A 22,416-nucleotide genomic window follows, 5' to 3' on the forward strand; every position below is an offset into this window, starting at 1 on the left:
GCGAGTTTGTAAGACACGGGATGTTTTTTCACAATATTGTACCTAGTAGAGCATGAATAAAAGCTTAGTTAATAAGTTCAGTGGTTTAATAATTCTGGGAATTTATGTTTTTAAATGTACAAGATAACTGTTTGCAAGCCTTCAAGATCTGCAAAGTATGAATGTAACAGAATACATCTTTAGTAAATTAAATTGGTTTTTTTCCCCTGAAAATATTGGAAAGATAGAAGTATAGAATAGAAAAAATTATACTTTTTGTTGCTCACGATTTGCTAAAATTCAAGTATTTAATCACAGAATAGTGATGTGCTTGTTTCTTCCTGTCAATAAGCACTGAATTGTACATTATCAGATTTATACTATGTTCATTGCAGTTTTATAACATTGGTTTTTTTCTTGCCTTTTTAAAATTTATTCCTTAAGACTGTATTTGAAAAGCATGTTGGTTTAGGATTATTAATATGTGTTCTTTTTTATGTATACAGATGTCCCTAGTATTTTCAGTGGTGACCAGATTGGAATGCTTGATCCCCATCAAACCCTTTTTGGACCTCATGAATCAGGCCAGTGCTGGAATCTAAAAGAAGATAGCAAGGAAATCAATGAACTTACAGACCAGTTTGCTCCATTCATTGGTGTATTTGGCAGCACTAAGGAAACCTTTAAGAATGGAAACTTTCCTGGTACCTTTTTTCGTTTCCCACTTCGTCTGCAGCCTTCCCAACTTAGCAGCAACGTTTATGACAAACAGAAGGTTTTGGAGCTGTTTGAGTCCTTCAGAGCAGATGCAGACACAGTATTGCTCTTCTTGAAGAGTGTTCAGGATGTTTCATTGCATGTTAGGGAAGCTGATGGAACCGAGAGGCTGATTTTTAGAGTAACCGCTAGTGAGAACAAGGCCTTGAAACACGAAAGACCCAATTCTATCAAGATCTTAGGAACTGCAATAAATCAGTATTGTAAAGGAGTTCCAAGCAATAGTATAACATGTGTGACATACCATGTAAATATAGTTGTAGAAGATGAGAGTGTTAAGGACGCACAGAAGACATCTTGGTTAGTGTGTAATTGTGTAGGTGGTCGAGGAATGTGTACTGAACTGGATAGTTTAGCTGATGACTTGAAATTTGTTCCTACTATTGGAATAGCCATGTCTTTATCAACTAATGAGGAGGAAAAAGGAGCTGTGGCAGACTTTTCAGGAAGAGCATTTTGTTTTCTGCCTTTGCCTCCAGGTGAAGAAAGCAAAACTGGACTCCCAGTTCACGTTAGTGGTTTCTTTGGTCTCACGGACAATAGGAGGAGTATCAAATGGCGAGAGCTGGATCAGTGGAGAGATCCAGCAGCTTTGTGGAATGATCTTCTTGTGGTGAATATAGTGCCAAAGGCATATACCACCCTTATTTTGGAAGCTATCAAACGAATGGAGACTGAGAAGAATGCGGATTTTCCATTGTCAGCTGAAAGAATTTATAGGTTATGGCCTGATGAGAACAAAATCAGGGTACCTTGGAAACCAATTGTAGTACCTCTCTTTAAAGAGCTGCTCCAGCATACAGTTATTTACTCAATGAGTAATCAGTGGATACAGGTGGAACAGGTGCACTTTTCTGAAATGGATGAGAGTTTGGCGTACACACAGTCTGTTCTCAACTACCTCCAGAATTCAGGGAAGCAGATTGCCAAGGTACCAGCAAATATTGCTAGTGCAGTGCATCTTACTATTTCTACTGCTAAAGCTGTGAAAAAAGTGACTCCTGCTGTAGTACGGCAAGTACTAAGGAAATCTGGACACAGTGGACCTGCTGAAGAAAAGCTTCATCTCTTAGAATTTGTGCTTTCTGATGGAGTCTACAGTGAACTGATTGGATTGGAGCTTTTACCATTACAAAATGGAAATTTTACTCCTTTTTCCTCATCTGTGTCGGAACAGGATGTAGTTTACATAACCTCAGAAGAATATCCCAGGTATACTTAGTATTTTAAATACTGTTGGGTTTTTTCAGTTTAAATCCCAAAGCAGAGCTTCAGACTGCTACTTGCTTATCAGCAAACAAGACGATATGTGGCAGCCCATAATGTAATGGAATAATGCATAGATAGAACTCAGTTTTCTCCATATATGTACATGTTTGTGTGCAGATGTCTCATTTGAAAAGTTTGACAGCTACTTGCCGTTATAAGTTTATAAAGAATCGATTGATCTAGGCTTTAGGGGAATACTGCAGGATGTATTTCAAATTAGCTTTCTTCCGAGAATTATCAATAGGAGGAGGTTAGAAACATGCATAGTAGGAAGTACATTAAATTAGGTATTGATAAGATATTGATAAGAGCTTTTATTAAACTTGAAGCTTGAGATTGCTTCAGGCTTTTTTTTTTTTAACATAACACCCTTACTTTCAGTGAAGGGCTTAGTACTAAACGCTTATTGGTTTTAGGAAGTAAAAAGATACTTCCATGGGAAGAAGTGGGCTTGTCTTCTACATCTGCTCTTTCTGTTCTTTCTAGTCCCTCTCCAATTAATTTTGTTGTCCTCGTTTATTTCCCAGCTGCATCAGTGTTCCAATTAGGTTCACACTTCATCTGCCAAAAAAGCTTGCACTGACACTGGGGAGGGGATAGGAAAGAGCAGGTTAGCTGGAATGAGTGAGCTTGGGGTCACTGGGGAGAAAGCATGACTACTACTTTTTTATGTCCGTACTGGATTATGCATGTAAAAAAATTTTAGTTTAAAACTGGACCCTTCCCCAAGTAATCTCATACGAAGTACTGGTTGAAGTCACTCAGACACACCAGATACCTTAACTGTAGATGTTTCTGGTCATAAAGTGTTACCCGTATCCTTCTCCTTTCCCTCAGAGTTCCGCTAATTTTCAACTTGAGAGAATGTGACACTTGGCATGTGCTTTGCTGCTTTTACTGCCCTATGGACTGTTTGTATGGGAAGTAGAGGTGGGTTGTGGTGTGCTAATGTAGATGGTTATCCAGGTAAAAAGTGCTCCAAATAAGGTCGTTGTATAAATTGTGGCTTGAATATATGTATAGACAACACATCTTCAAGAGAAGGAGCTGGATGCAGGTAACTGGTCTTCCCATGTTGCTTGAGAGGGGTTTGCTTTTTTCAAGCCTGCTTCTGTTCTTTTTCTATTACATTCTAAACCCATAATCTTTCTTGTTCTAGACAATTCAGATTATTTATCAGAGGATTAACAGTACTCAGAGCCTGTGATTCTTGTGTCTCCTTTAAAAAATAATAATGTTAAAAAAATTTTCTCTGGCATCTGCTGTGAGATGATTTATCTCTTGCTATTCTTCCGCTTTGTTTCTCCTTCCAGAATTTAAGCCAGTATACTAATAATACACAAAACATTCCCATGATGAGACTGACAAATTGCAGCCCTGCTTCAGACTACTACTAAGATACTTTTTGGGGAATTTAATGATACCTTTATATCTTATTGTGTTCTGTTGCTAATGGACTAAGTTTGGTTAGTCCTGTAGAACTGATACAAAAGCATGCTATACCAGGCATAAATCTACTTGCTAGGTATGATAATACAGAAATCTGAAATAGTAATGCTTTATTTGCCTCTTTTCTTGCCTTCAGTAATTATTTTTAATTCTAATGTTATAAATGTGATAAATGACTTATGCTAGATGTTTTAAAACACTTTAAACTTGAGAGTTTGGCTCTTTGCATATTCAAATTTGGAGCCTTCTTAAAAAGCTGAAATAAGCTCTTATGAATTTCTTTCTGTTAACACCTGTGGAAGAACAAGAAAGATTCTGTGTTGGTTTATGTATAACTGACGTGTCTGCTGTCAGAATTAAGCTAGATAGTTATTTTTCATTTCAGGAAGACCAAAGCTCAGAAAAATTATTTAGTTTTAAGTGCTAACATAAAGGAAGGGGAGGGATGGGCAGGATGAGACTGACTCTTGTCTATAATGATCTTAACCGCTGTCTGCACATCTCTCGGAATCCACAGCTCTTTTGAGGTCCTAGAATTACATGTTGTATTTTTAGTATGCTTTCAAATAGAACCTTTAAGAGACATAGAATAGTGGGTGCTATTTTCTTTTTGTTAGAATACAAATAGATGACAATAACTTTCTAATAACAGTTTTTAATTTCTTACTACCCTCTGCTTCTAAACATATGATTTTCTCATTTATAAGAAAAGGCCCACGGAAAGCCCTGTTCTGCATATGTAAGCAACTGTTTTGCATGTGATTGTCCTACCATGATGATTACTGTGGTGGTAATTCCTATGCAGCAACATAAAATAAATTAGATGCTTTGCTAACGTGTGTTTTGTTTTTTGTTGGGTTTTTTTTGTGTTGGTTTTGTTGTTTGTTTTTTTTTTTTTTTTTGTGTGCGTGGTGTGCTTAGGTCACTCTTTCCTGGCCTGGAAGGAAGGTTACTTTCTGATGACCTGAAGCCTGAGGTTCTAGCTGCTTTGAAAGAAGCTGCCAAAAGCCGAGGTAATATCTCTTTTGTATTCTCCTATAGTGAAACAGATTGCTAATAGTTGAACAGACTGGTTCTAAATCCAAGCTTAAAGCGATGTCTTTTTTGAAACTGAGTTCACATAAATAAATAGGTCGTCTAAAAAAATATGTTTAAAATAGACTATGTTGTTTGAATTGGAAATGACACAAATGAAAATTACAAATTAATAAAAAGGCAATGGAAGGAGGATGAAAAATTGCAGTAAAAGAATAGATATTCACTTAGTAAAGCATGTATTCAAGGTTCAGTAATTTTGTGTAAATAGCATTCCTCCACTTAAAACAGTCTGAATTCTGTGTTGTGTTTGTAGTATCTGCAGTATCTATGTCATGGTTTTGGTATTGTGGATCATTTCTTGTCTCACAATCGCAAGTGATCACATCAGTGTGTCTTTTTAAAACCAGACGAAACTAGTTTAAGCGTCTAGCCTCAAGCGTACTGTAGACCATGTAATTTCATCAAGTGTTCCCTGAGGCTTATTTCATAGCTTATGGTTGTGTCAATGTGGACCTACTGAAATACTTCCAATCTTGATCAAAAGACTTGGTGAAGAAGTTTGCTGCATCTATGTTTAACAGCCCTCAGATTTAAGTTTTTTTGCCTCTTTTCTACTCAGCGTTTGTCTGTATTTACCTTTGCACCCTTGTGTTTCATTATGCATTTGATCGGTAAGTTTGAGTCTCAGAAGTCTTTTTCTGTAAACATGATGCAAAGAAGTCACTCCAGCTTATTTTTAAATAGTATATGGTGAGCTGTCTTATTCTTCAATGTCTAGAAAATGTGCCTTTCAGAAAAAGATCCTTGTCTCTCTTCTTTTTTTTAAATTGCTCCATTTATCAGAATGGTTTTTTAGACTGAGGCCATTAGGACCAGGCATAGAATACTGTAAATCATTGTGTTCATTTGCTTTTCTTGATACCATTTATCATGGTCTTCAGTCATTCAGTCACAGTCTGTATTTGTTCAGTCTGTATTCTGACTTTCTTTACGCTTCACTCCTTTATAAGTTCTATGTTTATTGTTCTTCCTGTTCAGTTGGAAACTTACTCCTTTCTCTGTGGTTTGATAATTACTTCGTTATAAAATACAATAGAAAAGCTAAGATGATAAAATTTTAAAGTATGGCAGAGCATCTAGGAAAAAACTGAAAGAATTGGGAGTAACTTGTTGCACAGGGTAAATAATGTGGATATTTAAAATATTATAAATTGTTTAAAAGATATTAAATCAGTGCTGGGACTTTCTTTGAATATGAAGAAGAGCAAGTCTGAAACTACTACAAAGAAAAACTTTTTTCTGAAAAGCAGAATTGTCAAGCCTTATGGCCATATTATATGATGGGTGTTATGTCTATTGTTGCAGTAGAATATGCTTGTTTTAATTATTTTTTACTCTTAATTTCCCCTGGTACTGTTTTTAATTTATTTTGTTTTGTTTTAATACAGACTATAAATTGTTGAAAGTAATGACTACTTTAAATCGTGTATTCAAACAGTGGATATTCATAATCTGGGATAGAACCATAAAGAACTACTGTTGAGTAGTAATTGCTGGGACTTTAAAAGAACAGGATCAAGACAGCCACAGTAAGATCAGATGGATGAAAATTTTTATGGAAGGCAGGAATCTTCGCTTTGAATAATGCCAGTTCCTCATGATGATATCTTAAATTGGCTTTTAAGATGTATTGTCCTAGATAATTTTCTCCAAGTGAATGTCACAAAGCAGTCAAAACCATGCTTAAATTAAAAAACAGAGCAAAGCAAAATAGAGGTTTGACAGACGATATGCTTGAATACATCTTAAACAGAAAAAGCAGACGTGACTAAAATGAAAAAAACCCACCCTATATATTTATAGAGCAATCCCTTACTGAGTTCTTCTAGGACATTCCTTCATTTTCAGTCTTGGTCTCTGAGTTGCAACAAAGTCTGTCTTGCCTCTTTAGTTCCTGGGAAGATTTTTGGTCACATTTGAGGTCTTGCTCCTGTCTCTCTTATTTCTCTGGCAGTTTCTTTGAATGACATTTCTGTAGGAACTTGTTCTTGGTTGGAAGTATGCCTCTCACTGATTAGAAGAACATACATTTGTAAATGAATATGACAAGTATAGTTCTTCTTAATCTTCTAGAAATGCCTAAAGACTTTTAGATAATCCTTTGCAAGATTGTAACACTCTTTTATTCTACCTCCTCCTAAATTGTTCTTCATCCCAAAATTTTGCATAATGGTAAAATACAGCTGCATTACTATCAAAATTGTACATTATTATAAATAAAAAGTATGCGAGGGGTTCTTGGCAGGCTTTGAAACTTTGCCTCTTTAAGAATTTTACTTACGTAGCTGTAGGAATGATATCAGAGAGATTCCTGATACAGTTGCAGAAATAGAAACTTTTTTCTTTGGGAAGAAATTGTTTCTTTGGGAAGATGGGATGCTTTCCAGATCTTACTTTTTCTCTCCTAAAATGTGTACTGTATTTTGGTAGTTAATAACTGTTTCTATATTTAGTATGTTAATGTGTAACTCGCAAGATGTTTTCTAAAAATGGCTTTGATTATATTCTAGCCCAACAGCTTCTCTGGGGATTTTCAGGTATGGTTGTTAACCGAAGATGTATTGGTTTGGATTGAAGCTTGATATTTGTGTGAATTTGGTGATGAGCTATTTTCATTACCCTAGCTTTCTTGTAAACAAAACTTGCCAAATCGAGCTGCCAAAAGATAGTTATGAAAAGATAGTTATGAAAGAGCTCTAAATACAGTTGAGAGGAAAATACATATTGATGAAGAAAACCTTGTAGCTATGTTACACAGAAATGATCAATATTTTCTTTTTTTAATACTTTTTTAAAATAAATTCCCATGCTGTAGGAAGATCTCCAGTATGTATATTCCACATGTATAAATTTTAAAGCAGTATTTCTAAAGCTCTGTGCTCAAGTAATGGGATTTAAGCTTAGTTTTTACGTAGATTCTTATCTTGCTGGCTCACTGCTGCAAGTATTTCTCACTTTCACAAGGCTGCCGTGTTTACTTGTGTTTTCTGTTCAGTGGAACTAACAGAATGTGTAGGTCTCTAGGCATGAAGTGAAATGAAAACTATTTTTTTCTGAAGGATGTCTTGCTATAGATTTCCAGCAGAGCAGGGACTGTAGATTGGATTTAATTGGACTGTTGCTTTTAAGAAAATGGCAGTGCTATGTAGATGGAAGAAACATCTGAAATTCAAATAGATGCCTTGCTTACATTTTTGTCATTGTTTTTGGTGGTGTTGGGAGATAGTGGTATTTTTATATTCTGTACTATTTTCTTACCCCTAGACATTGTGTAGTTCTTAAGTTTAAGCTGTCTTAATGATAATTAAGACACGAGTGTTAGCATATATTTCTTTTAGTGAGGACTTTAATAATAAGTATAAAAGTATATACATCTAAACTTAGTTTTAGCAGTCCTTGCACAACTGAGTTTTGTTGCTTATCTGTTTTAGTGTAGGATCATTTGCACCCGAGCTGCTCTTTGCTATATCTAATAAATTATCTTTCAAATCTATTTGCATCTTTGCAATTATAGACAAACAAATAATGGATTAGATTCTAAGTTACTGCTAGGCAGATAGGTCGTGTAAAGAACCAAGCAAAAAATGTTTGAAGCTTCTACTTTGATTGTAAATCCATAGTTGCTATGTATGCCTGAGGACTCTTGTGTCAAACTAACAAATGCGATAACATATTAATCACTTTCAATTTATTTTTATACTAATATGGAACGTATTTGCTTTTAATTAACTCCTAAAAGCAAGGGGAGCTGGTATCTGCAGTTTTATTTAACAGTTTTTTCCACAAAAAGAAAAGGCAGGGCACAAGTTAGGTTTTTTCTATTTTTTTTTTCCTCCTCTTTCTCCCTTCTGCCCTCAACCAAAAGCATTTTGTTATGTAACTCTGCTCAGTGATTTTCATGGCTTTGCACTTTTGCTATAATTTCAGGAAGGCCGTGCACTCAGCTGCAGCTTCTGAACCCAGAAAGATTTGCCCGGCTCATTAAAGAAGTTATGAATAGCACGTGGCCTGGCAGAGACATTGTGGTACAGTGGTTTCCAGGTTTGGAAGACAAAAATCACCCATCAGTTTCCTGGCTTAAGATGGTCTGGAAGAACCTATATATACATTTTTCTGATGACTTGAGTGTGTTTGATGATATGCCGCTTATCCCCAAGACGCTGCTGGAGGAAAACCAAACATCAGTGGAACTGGTTAGACTTAGGAATCCATCACCTATCATTCTGGAAGACGAATCTGAGACTCAGCTCCCAGAATACTTGGCTGATATTATTCTGAAAGTTGGTGGAGTTGTACTTAAGAAGCTAGATACTTCTATCCAGCATCCACTTATAAAAAAATATGTGCATCCACCATTACCAAGTGCTGTTTTACAAATAATGGAAAAAATGTCCTTACAGAAACTATGCAGTCAGGTTGCATCATTCCCGTCGACACATAAAGATGCTCTTAGGGCATTCTTAGCTAGTTTAACTGATGCAAGTGAAAAAGAGAGAAAAATTATTCAGGAATTGCTAATATTTAAAAAAATTGAAGAATCATCTGATGAAAGCGTGCCTGTTTTTACTGCGCTAAAAGGTAGTAAGGTGTTACACCACACTGCCAAAATTCCTCCTGGTCTAAGATTCTCTATTCCCATCATTGACAGCAGCGATGAAGCTACTATTCGCTTAGCTAACCTGCTGAAAATAGAACAGCTAAAGAGCACAGATTGCTTGAAGTTTGTTATACAAGACATAAGAAGTGACTTTTATTCAAGTGACGAAACAACACAGATAATGCAATGGGTTCTTGAAAATCTGACTTTTCTGAAAAATGAGAATACAGACGTGATAGATTGGCTGACATCATTAAAGTTTATTAAGATTTCACAGGAAAAGATAATGTCAGCAAATGAGCTCTTTGATCCTGAGGTAGAACTTCTGCAAAACTTGTTCTATGCCGAGGAGGAAATTTGCTTCCCCCCTGTTATTTTTACATCTTCAGATATTCTTCATTCTCTGAGACAAATAGGCTTGAAAAATGAGGCCAATCTCGAGGAAAGTGATATTATGAGAGTGGCAAATAAAATTGAAAGTTTGCATGCTAACTCTAGCACCGATCATGATTTACTGTTAAGAAAAGCTAGAACTCTCGTGATGGTTTTGAACAAAAACCATACGCTGCTTCACTCATCAGAAACAAAAGCTGCGCTGAAAAAAATAAAATGGATCCCTGCATGTAAGGAAAGACCTCCAAATTATCCAGGGTCCTTAGTTTGGAAAGGAGATCATTGCAATCTGTGTTCACCACCGGAAATGTGTGATGTAGCTCATGCAATTTTAGTTGGTTCCTCAGTTCCCCTTGTGGAAAATGTGCTGTTGGATACTGAAAAAGCCCTCGGCATCCCCACCAAGCCCAGCGTAAAAGCAGTCTTAAAACATTTCAAGGTGGTGGTTGATTGGCACAGCTCTAAAACCTTCAGTGATGAGGACTATTATCAATTTCAGCATATCTTGCTTGAGATCTATGGATTTATGCATGATCATCTAGAAGAAGGCAAAGAAGCTTTTAAAGCCCTGAAATTTCCCTGGGTTTGGACAGGTAAAACATTTTGTTCCCTCACACAAGCAGTAATAAAGTCAGTACCTGATCTTGATCTCCAACCTTATCTACATTACGTGCCAAAAACGATGGCAAAGTTTCACCAGTTGTTTATATGTTGTGGTTCAATTGAGCAGTTAACACCAGACCATGTTTCTATGGTCATTCAGAAAATATATCTAAAAAGTGAACAGTCTCTCTCAGAACAAGAGAGTAAACAAAATCTTCACATTATGCTGAGCATCATTAGGTGGCTGTACAGCAATCAGATCCCTGCAAGTCTGCATACGCCCATGCCACTATACAGCGGAAAAATTCCTTATAAACTTGCAATGAGGCCAATTCATGAGTGCTGCTACTGTGATATCAAAGTTGATGACTTAAACGATTTGCTTGAAGATTCTGTTGAACCAATAATTTTGGTGCATGAAGACATACCAATGAAAACCGCTGAGTGGTTAAATGTCCCATGCCTTAGCACAAGATTGATTAATCCAGAAAATATGGGGTTTGAGCAATCTGGGCAAAGAGAGCCTCTGACTGTAAGAATTAAAAACATTTTGGAAGAATACCCTTCCATTTCAGATATCTTTAAAGAGCTTCTTCAAAATGCTGATGATGCCAATGCAACAGAATGTAATTTCCTGATTGACATGAGAAGAAATATGGATATAAGAGAGAATCTTTTGGATCCAGGAATGGCAGCATGTCATGGTCCAGCTTTGTGGTCATTCAATAATTCTGAATTTTCTGACTCCGATTTCCTAAATATAACTCGATTAGGAGAGTCTTTAAAAAGGAGTGAAGTTGACAAAGTAGGAAAATTTGGACTGGGATTCAATTCTGTCTATCATATCACTGATGTTCCCATTATTTTGAGCCGGGAGTTCATGATTATGTTTGATCCAAATGTTAACCATATCAGTAAGCATATTAGAGATAAATCTAACCCTGGGATCAAAATCAACTGGAGTAAACAACAGAAGAGGCTGCGAAAATTTCCCAATCAGTTTAAGCCATTTATAGGAGTTTTTGGTTGCCAGCTGCCACTGACTGTAGAATCTCCTTACAGCTACAAAGGAACTCTTTTCAGGCTATCCTTTAGAACTCAGCAGGAAGCTAAAGTGAGCGAAGTCAGCAATGCGTGTTACAATACAGCAGACATTTACTCTCTTGTGGATGAATTTAGCATTTGTGGTCATAGACTGATAATATTTGCCCAGAGTGTAAATTCAATGGTTTTGAAATACTTGAAAATTGAAGCAGATGATCCTGGGGTGGCACAAGATGTTGTCACTATCAAAAAGAATCTGTGTTCTTCCAAAGCCTTGACTGCCCCAAATGTAAGTGTTTTAAAGGAAGCGGCTAAACTCATGAAGGTCTGCAACAGCAGTAATAAAAAGCATCCCACTGAAACGCCAAAGTCCTCGTGTATCTTACAGATAGTAGTAGAAGAATTTCACCATGTATTTAGACGGATTGCTGATTTACAGTCTCCCCTTTTCAGAGGTACAGAAGACGATCCAGCTTCTTTCTTTGAAATGGCTAAATCAGGACAGATAAAAAGATCAGCTGATGAATTGCCACAGAAAACAGTAGATTCAACAACATGGCTTATATGTTCTTGCATGGACACTGGAGATGCTTTAAAATTTTCATTACATGAAAGCGGACGAAGACTAGGTCTTGTTCCCTGTGGTGGAGTAGGAGTGTTGCTCTCTGAAACCCAGGATCAAAAGTGGATTGTGAAACCTAATTGCAACAACATAGGTGAAGTATTCTGCTATTTACCTCTACGAATCAAAACAGGCTTACCTCTTCATATAAATGGCTGCTTTGCAGTTACTTCAAATCGGAAAGAGATCTGGAAAACAGACACAAAAGGAAGATGGAATACAGTATTCATGAGGCATGTTATTGTAAAAGCCTACATAGAAGCACTTTGTGTTCTACGTGACATGGCAATCAATGGCGAGCTGGTTGACTACAGTTACTGTGCAGTGTGGCCAGACCCTGATTCAGTTCATGATGATTTTTCTGTTATTTGTCAAGGATTTTATGAAGACATAGCTCACATGAAAAGCAAAGAAGGGATCAAAGTGTTTTCTGATGGTTTCTCTTGGGTTTCCATGAAGAATGTAAGGTTTTTAGATGACTCTATACTGAAACGACCAGATGTTGGACCGTCGGCCTTTAAGATCTTTCTGAAGTACCTTAAAAAAACTGGTTCCAAAAATCTGTGTGCTGTAGATCTCCCGTCCTGGGTAAAGACAGGATTTGAAGAAGCGGGATGCAAATACATATTATTGGAGAACACTTACTCTGAGAAACAGTTCTTTTCTGAGGTATTTTTCCCTAATGTTCAGGAGATTGACGCAGAGCTGCGTGATCCTTTGATGCGTTATGTTCTCAATGAAAAGGTTGAGGAGTTCTCAGGAATTCTTCGTGTTACTCCATGTATTCCCTGTTCATTGGACGGACATCCATTAGTTACACCATCCAGACTGATCCATCCTGAAGGAAGAGTTGCAAAGTTATATGATGCTGAAGATGGAAGATTTCCTTATGGCACCACTCAGGATTATCTTAACCCAGTTATTTTGATTAAACTTGTTCAGTTGGGAATGGCTAAAGATGATATTTTATGGGAAGATCTGATAGAACGTGCAGAGTCAGTAGCCGAAATTAACAAGACTGATCATGCTGCAGCTTGTCTTAGAAGCAGCATTATATTGAGTCTTATTGATGAAAAACTAAAATCTAGGGACCCTAGAGCTAAAGAATTTGCTGCAAAATGTCAAACCATCCCTTTCCTTCCTTTCCTTAGCAAACCAGCGGGCTTCTCACTGCACTGGAAAGGCAGTGATTTTGAGCCTGAAGCAATGTTTTCAGCAACTGATCTTTTCACTGCTGATCATCAAGATACAGTTTGCCTAATGCAACCAATTCTTAATGAGAATTCCCACTCCTTTAAAGGTTGTGGTGCTTTGTCATTAGCTGTTAAAGAATTTTTAGGTTTACTGAAGAAACCAGCTGTTAATTTGGTCATAAATCAGTTAGAAGAAGTTGCAAAGTCATTTGATGGAATCACATTATATCAAGAAAATATCACTAATGCTTGTTACAAATATCTACATGAAGCAATGTTACAGAACGAATCGACAAAAGCTATGATAATTGAACAACTGACAAACTGTAGTTTTATTCTGGTTGAGAATGTGTATGTTGATCCAACAAAAGTGTCTTTTCATTTGAATTTTGAAGCGGCACCCTACCTCTATCAGTTGCCTAATAAATATAAAAATAGTTTCCGTGAGCTATTTGAAAGTGTGGGTGTAAGACAGGCTTTTACAGTTGAAGATTTTGCTGTAGTTCTGGAATTAATAGATCAGGAAAGAGGGACCAAACAACTAACAGAAGACAACTTTCAGCTTTGCAGGAGAATAATTAGTGAAGGAATATGGGGCCTCATTAGAGAGAAGAAGCAGGAATTTTGTGAGAGAAAGTATGGTGAGATTTTGTTACCCGATACTCGTCTTGCACTTCTGCCTGCAAAATCTTTGTGTTACAATGACTGCCCATGGATTAAAGTTAAAGACACAACTGTTAAATATTGTCATGGCGATATTCCAAGAGAAGTTGCAGTAAAGCTTGGAGCAATACCAAAACGCCATAAAGCTTTAGAAAGATACGCATCCAATATCTGCTTTACTACCCTTGGAACAGAATTTGGCCAGAAAGAAAAGTTGACAAGTAGAATTAAAAGCATTCTTAATGCCTACCCTTCAGAAAAAGAAATGCTGAAAGAGCTCCTTCAGAATGCAGATGATGCAAAAGCTACAGAGATCTGTTTTGTGTTTGATCCTAGGCAGCATCCAGCCGATAGAATATTTGATGAGAAATGGGCACCACTTCAAGGACCAGCACTCTGTGTTTACAACAATCAGCCTTTTACAGAAGATGATATTCGAGGGATTCAGAACCTTGGAAAAGGTACAAAAGTAGGAAATCCCTGTAAAACTGGACAATATGGTATAGGTTTCAATTCTGTTTATCACATTACTGATTGCCCTTCTTTCATATCTGGCAACGACATACTTTGTATTTTTGATCCTCATGCTAGATATGCACCAGGATCAACATCAACCAGTCCTGGCCGTATGTTTAGAGATTTAGATGCAGATTTCAGAACACAGTTCTCAGATGTACTGGACCTCTACTTAGGAAATCACTTTAAACTGGATAACTGCACAATGTTTAGGTTTCCTCTTCGAAATGGAGAAATGGCAAAAGTATCAGAAATTTCCTCAGTTCCATGCTCAGATAGAATGGTCCAGAACCTTTTAGATAAGCTGCGTACAGATGGAGCAGAACTCTTAATGTTTTTGAACCATATGGAAAAAATTTCTATTTGTGAAATAGAAAAAACAACAGGAGCACTGAATGTGTTGTATTCTGTACAAGGCAAAATCACTGATGGAGACAGACTGAAACGAAAGCAATTCCATGCATCTGTAATTGACAGTGTAACTAAAAAAAAGCAGCTAAGTGAAATACCTGTGCAGCAGATTACTTACACAATGGATACTGAAGACTCTGAAGGAAATCTTACAACTTGGTTAATTTGTAACAGGTCGGGCTTTTCTGCCATGGAAAAGGTATCCAAAAGCGTGGTTTCAGCCCACAAGAATGAGGACATTACTCTTTTTCCACGTGGCGGGGTAGCAGCTTGCATTACTCATAATTACAAAAAACCCCACAGAGCGTTCTGTTTCTTACCATTATCATTAGAAACTGGATTGCCTTTTCATGTGAATGGACACTTTGCTCTGGATTCTGCAAGAAGAAATCTGTGGCGTGATGATAACGGCGTTGGAGTAAGAAGTGACTGGAATAGTAGCCTAATGACAGCGCTGATAGCACCGGCCTATGTTGAACTGCTGATTCAGCTGAAGAAACGGTATTTTCCAGGCACTGATCCTACGGTATCAGTGCTGCAAAGCATACCTGTTCATGTTGTGAAAGACACTTTAAAAAAATTTTTATCCTTTTTTCCAGTTAATAGACTTGATATTCAGCCGGATTGGTATTGTTTAGTGAAAGCAGTTTACAGTTGCATTTATGAAGATCTGAAGCGCCTTTTACCTGTTATGCGAGCTCCAAATATTGATGGTTCTGATTTGCATTCTGCTGTTATCATCACATGGGTTAACATGTCTACTGTGAACAAGGGCAGGCCATTCTTTGACAATTTACTACAAGATGAATTGCAACATCTCAAAAATACAGAATACAACATCACAACGCGGAAGACAGTGGCTGAGAATGTCTACAGACTGAAGCATTTACTCTTAGAAATTGGATTTAATTTGGTATATAACTGTGATGAAACTGCAAATCTTTACCACTGTTTGGTAGATGCAGATATTCCTGTCACCTATGTGACACCTGCTGATGTCCGATCATTTTTGATGACATTTTCTTTTCCAGACTCTAACTGCCACATTGGAAAGTTACCCTGTCGTCTTCAGCAGACAAATTTGAAACTCTTCCATAGTCTCAAACTTCTGGTTGACTATTGTTTTAAAGATGCGGAAGAAAGTGAAATCCAAATTGAGGGCTTGCCACTCCTTATTACTCTTGACAATGTTTTGCAGATTTTTGACTCGAAGCGACCAAAGTTCTTAACAACATACCATGAACTGATTCCATCTCGTAAGGATCTCTTTATGAACACGTTGTATTTGAGATACAACAATATTTTACTTAGCAGTGAAGTAGCGAAAGTCTTTGATATCAGAAGTTTTGCTGAATTGTTATCATCTGTGTTGCCTAGAGAATATAAAACTAGAAATTGTATGAAATGGAAGGAAAACTTCGCAAGTGAATCTTGGCTAAAAAATGCCTGGCATTTTATTAGTGAGTCTATAAACATTAAGGAAGAGCAAGAAGATACGCAAGCAAAATTCGATGATGTTGTTGAAACTTTGAAGGACTGGACACTGCTCCCAGGTGTGAGGTTTACTGTCTCAGCTAATCATCTTGTTGTGCCAGAGTGTGATGTTCTGCTGCCTCTCAGTATTATGCATATAGCTGTTTTTCCAAATGCTCAGAGTGATAAAGTCTTTCATACTTTAATGAAAACAGGCTGTATTCAGCTGGCATTGAACAAAATCTGCTCCAAAGACAGTGCTTTAGTGCCTTTGTTGTCAGGATGTACAGCAAATATAGATAATCCTTCAAGCATTCTGAAAGCCATACAATATATGGTACAAACATCAACTTTCAGGACTGAAAAGTTAGCAGAAAGTGACTTTGAGGCTCTCTTAATGTACTTCAATTGCAATTTATGTCATTTGACATCTCAGGATGACATTAAAATTTTAAAGTCTCTTCCATGTTATAAATCGATTAGTGGCCGATACATCAGCATTTCAAAATACGGGACGTGTTACGTACTCACAAAAAACATCCCATCAGTAGAAGTAGACAGATGGACACAGTCAACTTCATCAGCTTTTCTTGAAGAGAAGGTTCATTTGACAGACTTGTATACTGTGCTTGGCTGTGTCTCTGTGGATGATCTTGAAGTGTACTTGAAACATCTTTTGCCAAAAATTGAAAATCTGTCTTACGATGCAAAATTAGAACACTTGATCTACTTAAAGAATAGGCTAACTAGCATTGAAGAAGCTTCAGAAATGAAAGAACAGCTGTTTGAAAAGCTTGAAAGCATTTTGATCATTCATGATGCAAGCAATAGATTAAAACCTGCAAAATATTTTTATGACAGGACTGTAAAAGTCTTTGAAGTTATGCTTGCTGAAAAATTCTTTATACCTCAGGATTTTTTTAAGAAACTAGAGCAACTTACAAAACCGAAAAACCAAGCTGCATTCCTTCCATCGTGGGTAACTTTTCTACGACATATCGGATTGAAATTCATCATTTCACAGCAACAGTTATTACAGTTTGCTAAGGAGATCAGCATGCGAGCGAATACAGAAAACTGGTCTAAAGAAACACTACAGAATACTGTCGATGTCCTCCTTCATCACATATTTCAAGAAAGAACTGACCTTTTGTCAGGAAATTTTCTGAAAGAATTGTCATTAATTCCTTTTCTGTGCCCTGAACGAGCTCCAGCAGAATTTGTTAGATTTCACCCTCAGTATCAAGAAGTTAATGGGACGCTTCCTCTTATACGATTCAACGGGGCACAGGTGAATCCTAAATTCAAACAGACTGATGTGTTGCAGTTGCTGTGGACTTCATGTCCCATTCTTCCTGAGAAAGCAACACCTTTAAACATCAAAGAGCAAGAGGGAAGTAGTCTTGGTGCGCAAGAACAACTCGAGCAAGTTTTAACTATGCTGAATGTTAATTTGGACCCTCCCCTGGACAAAGTTATCAATAACTGCAGGAACATATGCAATATAACAACTTTGGATGAGGACATGGTGAAAACTAGGGCCAAGGTCCTAAGAAGCATTTACGAATTTCTTAGTACAGAGAAAAGGGAATTCCGCTTTCAGCTTCGAGGAGTTTCTTTTGTAATGGTGGAAGAAGGTTGGAAGCTCCTTAAGCCTGAGGAGGTGGTAATAAACCTTGAGTATGAATCTGATTTTAAACCTTATCTTTACAAACTTCCTTTAGAACTTGGTACTTTCCATCAGTTATTTAAACATTTGGGTACTGAAGATATTATTTCAACAAAGCAGTATGTTGAAGTTCTAGGTCGCATATTCAAGAACTCTGAAGGAAAGCAATTGGATCCTAATGAAATGCGCACAGTTAAAAGAGTAGTTTCTGGCCTGTTCAAAAGTCTTCAGAATGATTCTGTCAAGGTTAGGAATGACCTTGAGAATATGAGGGATTTTCCCCTTTACCTTCCGAGTCAAGATGGTAGGTTGGTGAAGTCTAGTATCTTAGTTTTTGACGATGCACCTCACTACAAAAGCAGAATCCAGGGTAACATTGGTGTGCAAATGCTTGTTGATCTTAGCCAGTGTTACTTAGGCAAAGACCATGGTTTTCACACTAAATTGATAATGTTATTCCCTCAGAAACTGAGGCCTCGCTTACTTAGCAGTATTCTTGAAGAACAATTGGATGAAGAGTCTCCCAAAATTTGTCAGTTTGGAGCATTATGTTCTTTGCAGGGAAGGTTACAGTTACTGTTGTCCTCGGAACAATTCATCACGGGACTCATTAGGATTATGAAGCATGAAAATGACAATGCTTTTTTAGCTAATGAAGAAAAAGCAGTAAGACTTTGCAAAGCTTTGCGAGAAGGTTTGAAAGTTTCCTGTTTTGAGAAGCTGCAAACGACATTAAGAGTTAAAGGTTTTGCTCCTATTCCCCACAGCAAAAGCGAAACATTTGCTTTCCTGAAGAGATATGGAAATGCAGTAATATTGCTTTACATACAGCATTCTGACAGCAAAGACATAAATTTCCTGTTGGCGTTAGCCATGACCTTAAAATCTGCAACTGACAACCTGATTTCGGATACCTCGTACTTAATTGCCATGCTGGGTTGTAATGATATTTACCGGATCAGTGAGAAGCTTGACAGCTTAGGAGTGAAGTACGACTCTTCTGAGCCATCAAAACTTGAACTACCAACACCTGGCACTCCTATACCGGCTGAAATTCACTATACGCTGCTTATGGATCCAATGAATGTATTTTACCCTGGTGAATATGTTGGTTACCTTGTTGATGCTGAAGGTGGTGATATATATGGATCATATCAACCAACTTACACCTATGCAATCATTGTGCAAGAAGTAGAAAGGGAAGATGATGAAAGTCCCGGTTTTCTAGGGAAGATTTACCAGATTGATATTGGATATAGTGAATATAAAATAGTGAGCTCTCTTGACTTGTACAAATTTTCAAGACCGGAGGAAAGTTCTCAAAGCAGGGATAGCACACCTTCTACCCCAACCAGTCCTACAGAATTTCCAGCACATGGACCGAGGTCTATTCCACCTCTCTTTGCTGGTAGAGAGAGCCACAAGACAATGTCCTCAAAACATCATTCTCCAAAAAAGATAAAGTCAAACTCATTGCCAGAAATATTAAGAGAAGTAACATCTGTGATTGAACAGGCTTGGAAGCTTCCAGAATCTGAAAGAAAAAAGATTATTAGGAGGCTGTATCTTAAATGGCACCCAGATAAAAATGCAGAGAATCTTGATATAGCTAATGAAGTTTTCAAACATTTACAGAATGAGATTAACAGGCTAGAAAAACAGGCCTTTATGGATCAAAATATGGACAGAGCCTCAAGAAGACCATTTTCATCCTCTGCTTCTCGATTTCAGTCAGATAAATTTTCGTTTCAGAGATTTTATACTTCATGGAATCAAGAAGCAACAAGCCACAAATCTGAAAGGCAACAGTATAAAGAAAAGTGTCCATCTTCCACGGGGCCATCATCTCACTCGCAACGCTTTTTTGTCCCACCTACGTTCAGGTCTGTTGGCAATCCTGTAGAGGCACGTCGATGGCTTAGGCAGGCCCGAGCTAACTTTTCAGCTGCAAGAAACGACCTTCATAAAAATGCCAATGAGTGGGTATGCTTTAAATGCTACCTTTCTACTAAACTAGCCTTGATTGCAGCTGACTACGCTGTGAAGGGCAAATCAGACAAAGATGTAAAACCAGCAGCCCTTGCACAAAAAATAGAGGAATATAGTCAGCAACTTGAAGGGCTTACAAATGATGTTCAGACATTGGAAGCTTATGGAGTAGACAGCTTAAAAACTAGGTATCCTGACTTACTTCCTTTTCCGCAGATTCCCAATGATAGGTTTACTTCAGAAGTTGCGATGAGAGTGATGGAATGTACTGCTTGTATCATAATAAAACTCGAGAACTTTATACAACAAAAAGTCTAAGTGATTTGAAGAGGTTAGGCAGCTGTTTTGTCAAGAGCGTAGGTATTTCATGTGACGGGATACAAATGCGATTGTGCAGATCACCAGACGTCCAAGAGGTTGCACATTGCCAAGCAGTTCAGAAGCATAGTGCACAAAGGTGGAGGGTACTGAAGTACTTGGAACTGAAATTTATTTAAACAGGAGGTTTTTTTTTTAACTGAGCCTGCTGTATAAGCAAACTGTAAAACCTGAATATTTTTTAAAATTTGCAAGGAAACTGAGCTGCAAAAATTAGCTGTATATACAATATTGTAATTAATTGGCATATTATTAAACTGCACTTTATATAACCAAAGCTTAGCTTTCTGTTAGATGAAGCCTGTAATTATAACTCCTTATTAGATTTTTATTGCATTTAATATAATGTTTCCAAAATGGTAATGTCAGCTTTCAGTGTAATAATCTTAAGACTGGACATACTATGAAATGGGAAGGAAGGTGGGATGCAAATTAAAATAACTTTGGAGGTAGTGCTCCAAGGCGTTTCTGTAGTCTTTTGTGTTCTGTGGACGTTTGTGTCACTCAAAGTAATACTCTTATCAGCTGGATCTGATTATAAATTTGCTGCAGCATCACATTGTGAGCATTTAAAGGATTGTTTAGTACCTCTGAACTGGTACAATTATTTTAATGCTGAATAATGATACTTGATGAAACATGCAACTTCATGTCATGCATTGATTGCATTTACTTTATTATAAAATAATTAAGTATTTAATTTACTTTTTTTCTAGAGCCTGTCATCTTTTGTTTAATGAAAAATGCATGTGGATGATATAAAATTGGTGAACATTATTATATGGTGTTTGATGATTTATTTTTTTTTGAACACCAAACTCAGTTTTTGGATGTCTAAATGTTTGAGTTTCCTTTTTTTTTTCCTGTGTGTTGTGTGCCTTTGTGTGTGTACATATATATATATATTTTTCCACAAACAAACATTGATAATAGTACAATTCAGTAACCCATTTTTGGTGTACACTGAACACTGGTTTTTGTTACATGTTTAAAGGTGCTGCAATGTAATGCTCTTTATTTTGTTGTTCACTACAGCCCTAGAGAAGTCTGATTTTTAGTTCACACTCTTTTCTTTTATAGTTTGTAATACTTTTGGTAATGTCATGCAATATGTTCAATGTTAGCTATTTGTAAAAAAAAAAAAATAAAAAAATAATAAAAAAAAATTAAAAAAATATGGGAGGATAATGCTAAATGGAAGGATTTTTCTTTGCTGGATCAGCCACATTTAACATAAATGTTAAACATTTTCCAGTGACATGCTATTACAGTTGTTTACTTGACAGCACAGTGAATCTGTAATTTAACCTACAGAATACAAAGGATAATAAACAACAATGAGCTTGCAGGGCTGATAAAGCTGCCATAGTGTTGTAATCCAAAAATAAAAAATCATGGTGAAGGCTTCTCCAGTTTTGTGCAAATTATAAAGGGCTTGTTCTCTTCTGAAAAATCTTGCAAATTGTAGTGGGAAGAAACGTGATGTTTGGAAAACGATACTGCTTCTGATTGTGAAGCCCTATTATTTCTGCTATTAAGTGCCATAATTTTAATAAAGAAAAATGCAAACATGTATTTCAGTCTGATATGTTTTGGTTTTATAAAGTAGACTAAATTTACCTGTTATTTCATGCTTTCTTTTATATAGGTCAATACACAACTTCTTTTCAATTAGTTCTAAATAATTGCACCAATATTAAAATACTATTGAAAAGGAAAAATGCTTTTTTCTTGCAATGATAAATGTTTGCAGTTTTCTCAAAGAAATTGTACATTTTGCTGAATTTTGCAATAAATACCATGTAAGCAAAACACAAATCCTGGTGTGCCATGAAATAAATCAGTTTAGTTAATTCCCTATGTTTTTGAAACAGATTCCTTTGTGGCTCTTACGTACTTTGTGCACAAAGTCAGATGAACAGTATTCAGGGTAAGCAAAATACTAACAAAAGGAAACAGTTCTCGTTGTGTTTTTCAGTTTAAATGGAGCTAAAACATAAGGTAACAGAGTAGCACGAAAACAAATAACAGGAGCAACGTGAACGCTTTCCCGTTTTCAGGTGGGATCTTGGGGAAGGAAATTGTTGAAGCACAGAACTGTGTTTTGTAAGCAACTTATGTTGCCTTATCCATATTATAAGGAACCATTAAAATGGCTGTGCAGAACTACTAAACTGTTTTGTTATGTTTTTATTTTGTTTAGTTTGTATATATTGTTGAGTGCTGACACTGTGAGAAAGAAAATGGTCCCAGGTCTTAGGAAGCTGATGGTCTGAAGTAATTTTAAATCTTG

General features: G+C 36.8%; 1 protein-coding gene across 5 annotated transcripts in view; it reads left to right on the forward strand.

Annotated features, from left to right (window-relative positions):
- The window catches only part of SACS (sacsin molecular chaperone), a 65,011-nt gene extending 43,762 nt beyond the window's left edge, over window positions 1-21,249 (forward strand). For 2 of the 5 annotated variants that reach the window (XM_074569210.1, XM_074569221.1), the window contains 4 exons: window positions 486-1,968; window positions 4,396-4,487; window positions 7,083-7,109; window positions 8,500-21,249. In XM_074569210.1, coding sequence (XP_074425311.1) covers window positions 486-1,968; window positions 4,396-4,487; window positions 7,083-7,109; window positions 8,500-20,063 — 13,166 coding nt within the window. In that variant the 3' untranslated portion in view covers window positions 20,064-21,249. Of the gene's footprint in view, window positions 1-485; window positions 1,969-4,395; window positions 4,488-7,082; window positions 7,110-8,499 lie in introns of those variants that run through there. The other 3 variants (XM_074569231.1, XM_074569240.1, XM_074569250.1) reach the window with 2 other exon arrangements.
- Window positions 21,250-22,416: the final 1,167 nt, after the last annotated feature.

Source organism: Larus michahellis, chromosome 1, assembly GCF_964199755.1.
Source record: "Larus michahellis chromosome 1, bLarMic1.1, whole genome shotgun sequence".
In the NCBI taxonomy this organism is placed as follows: Eukaryota; Metazoa; Chordata; class Aves; order Charadriiformes; family Laridae; genus Larus; species Larus michahellis.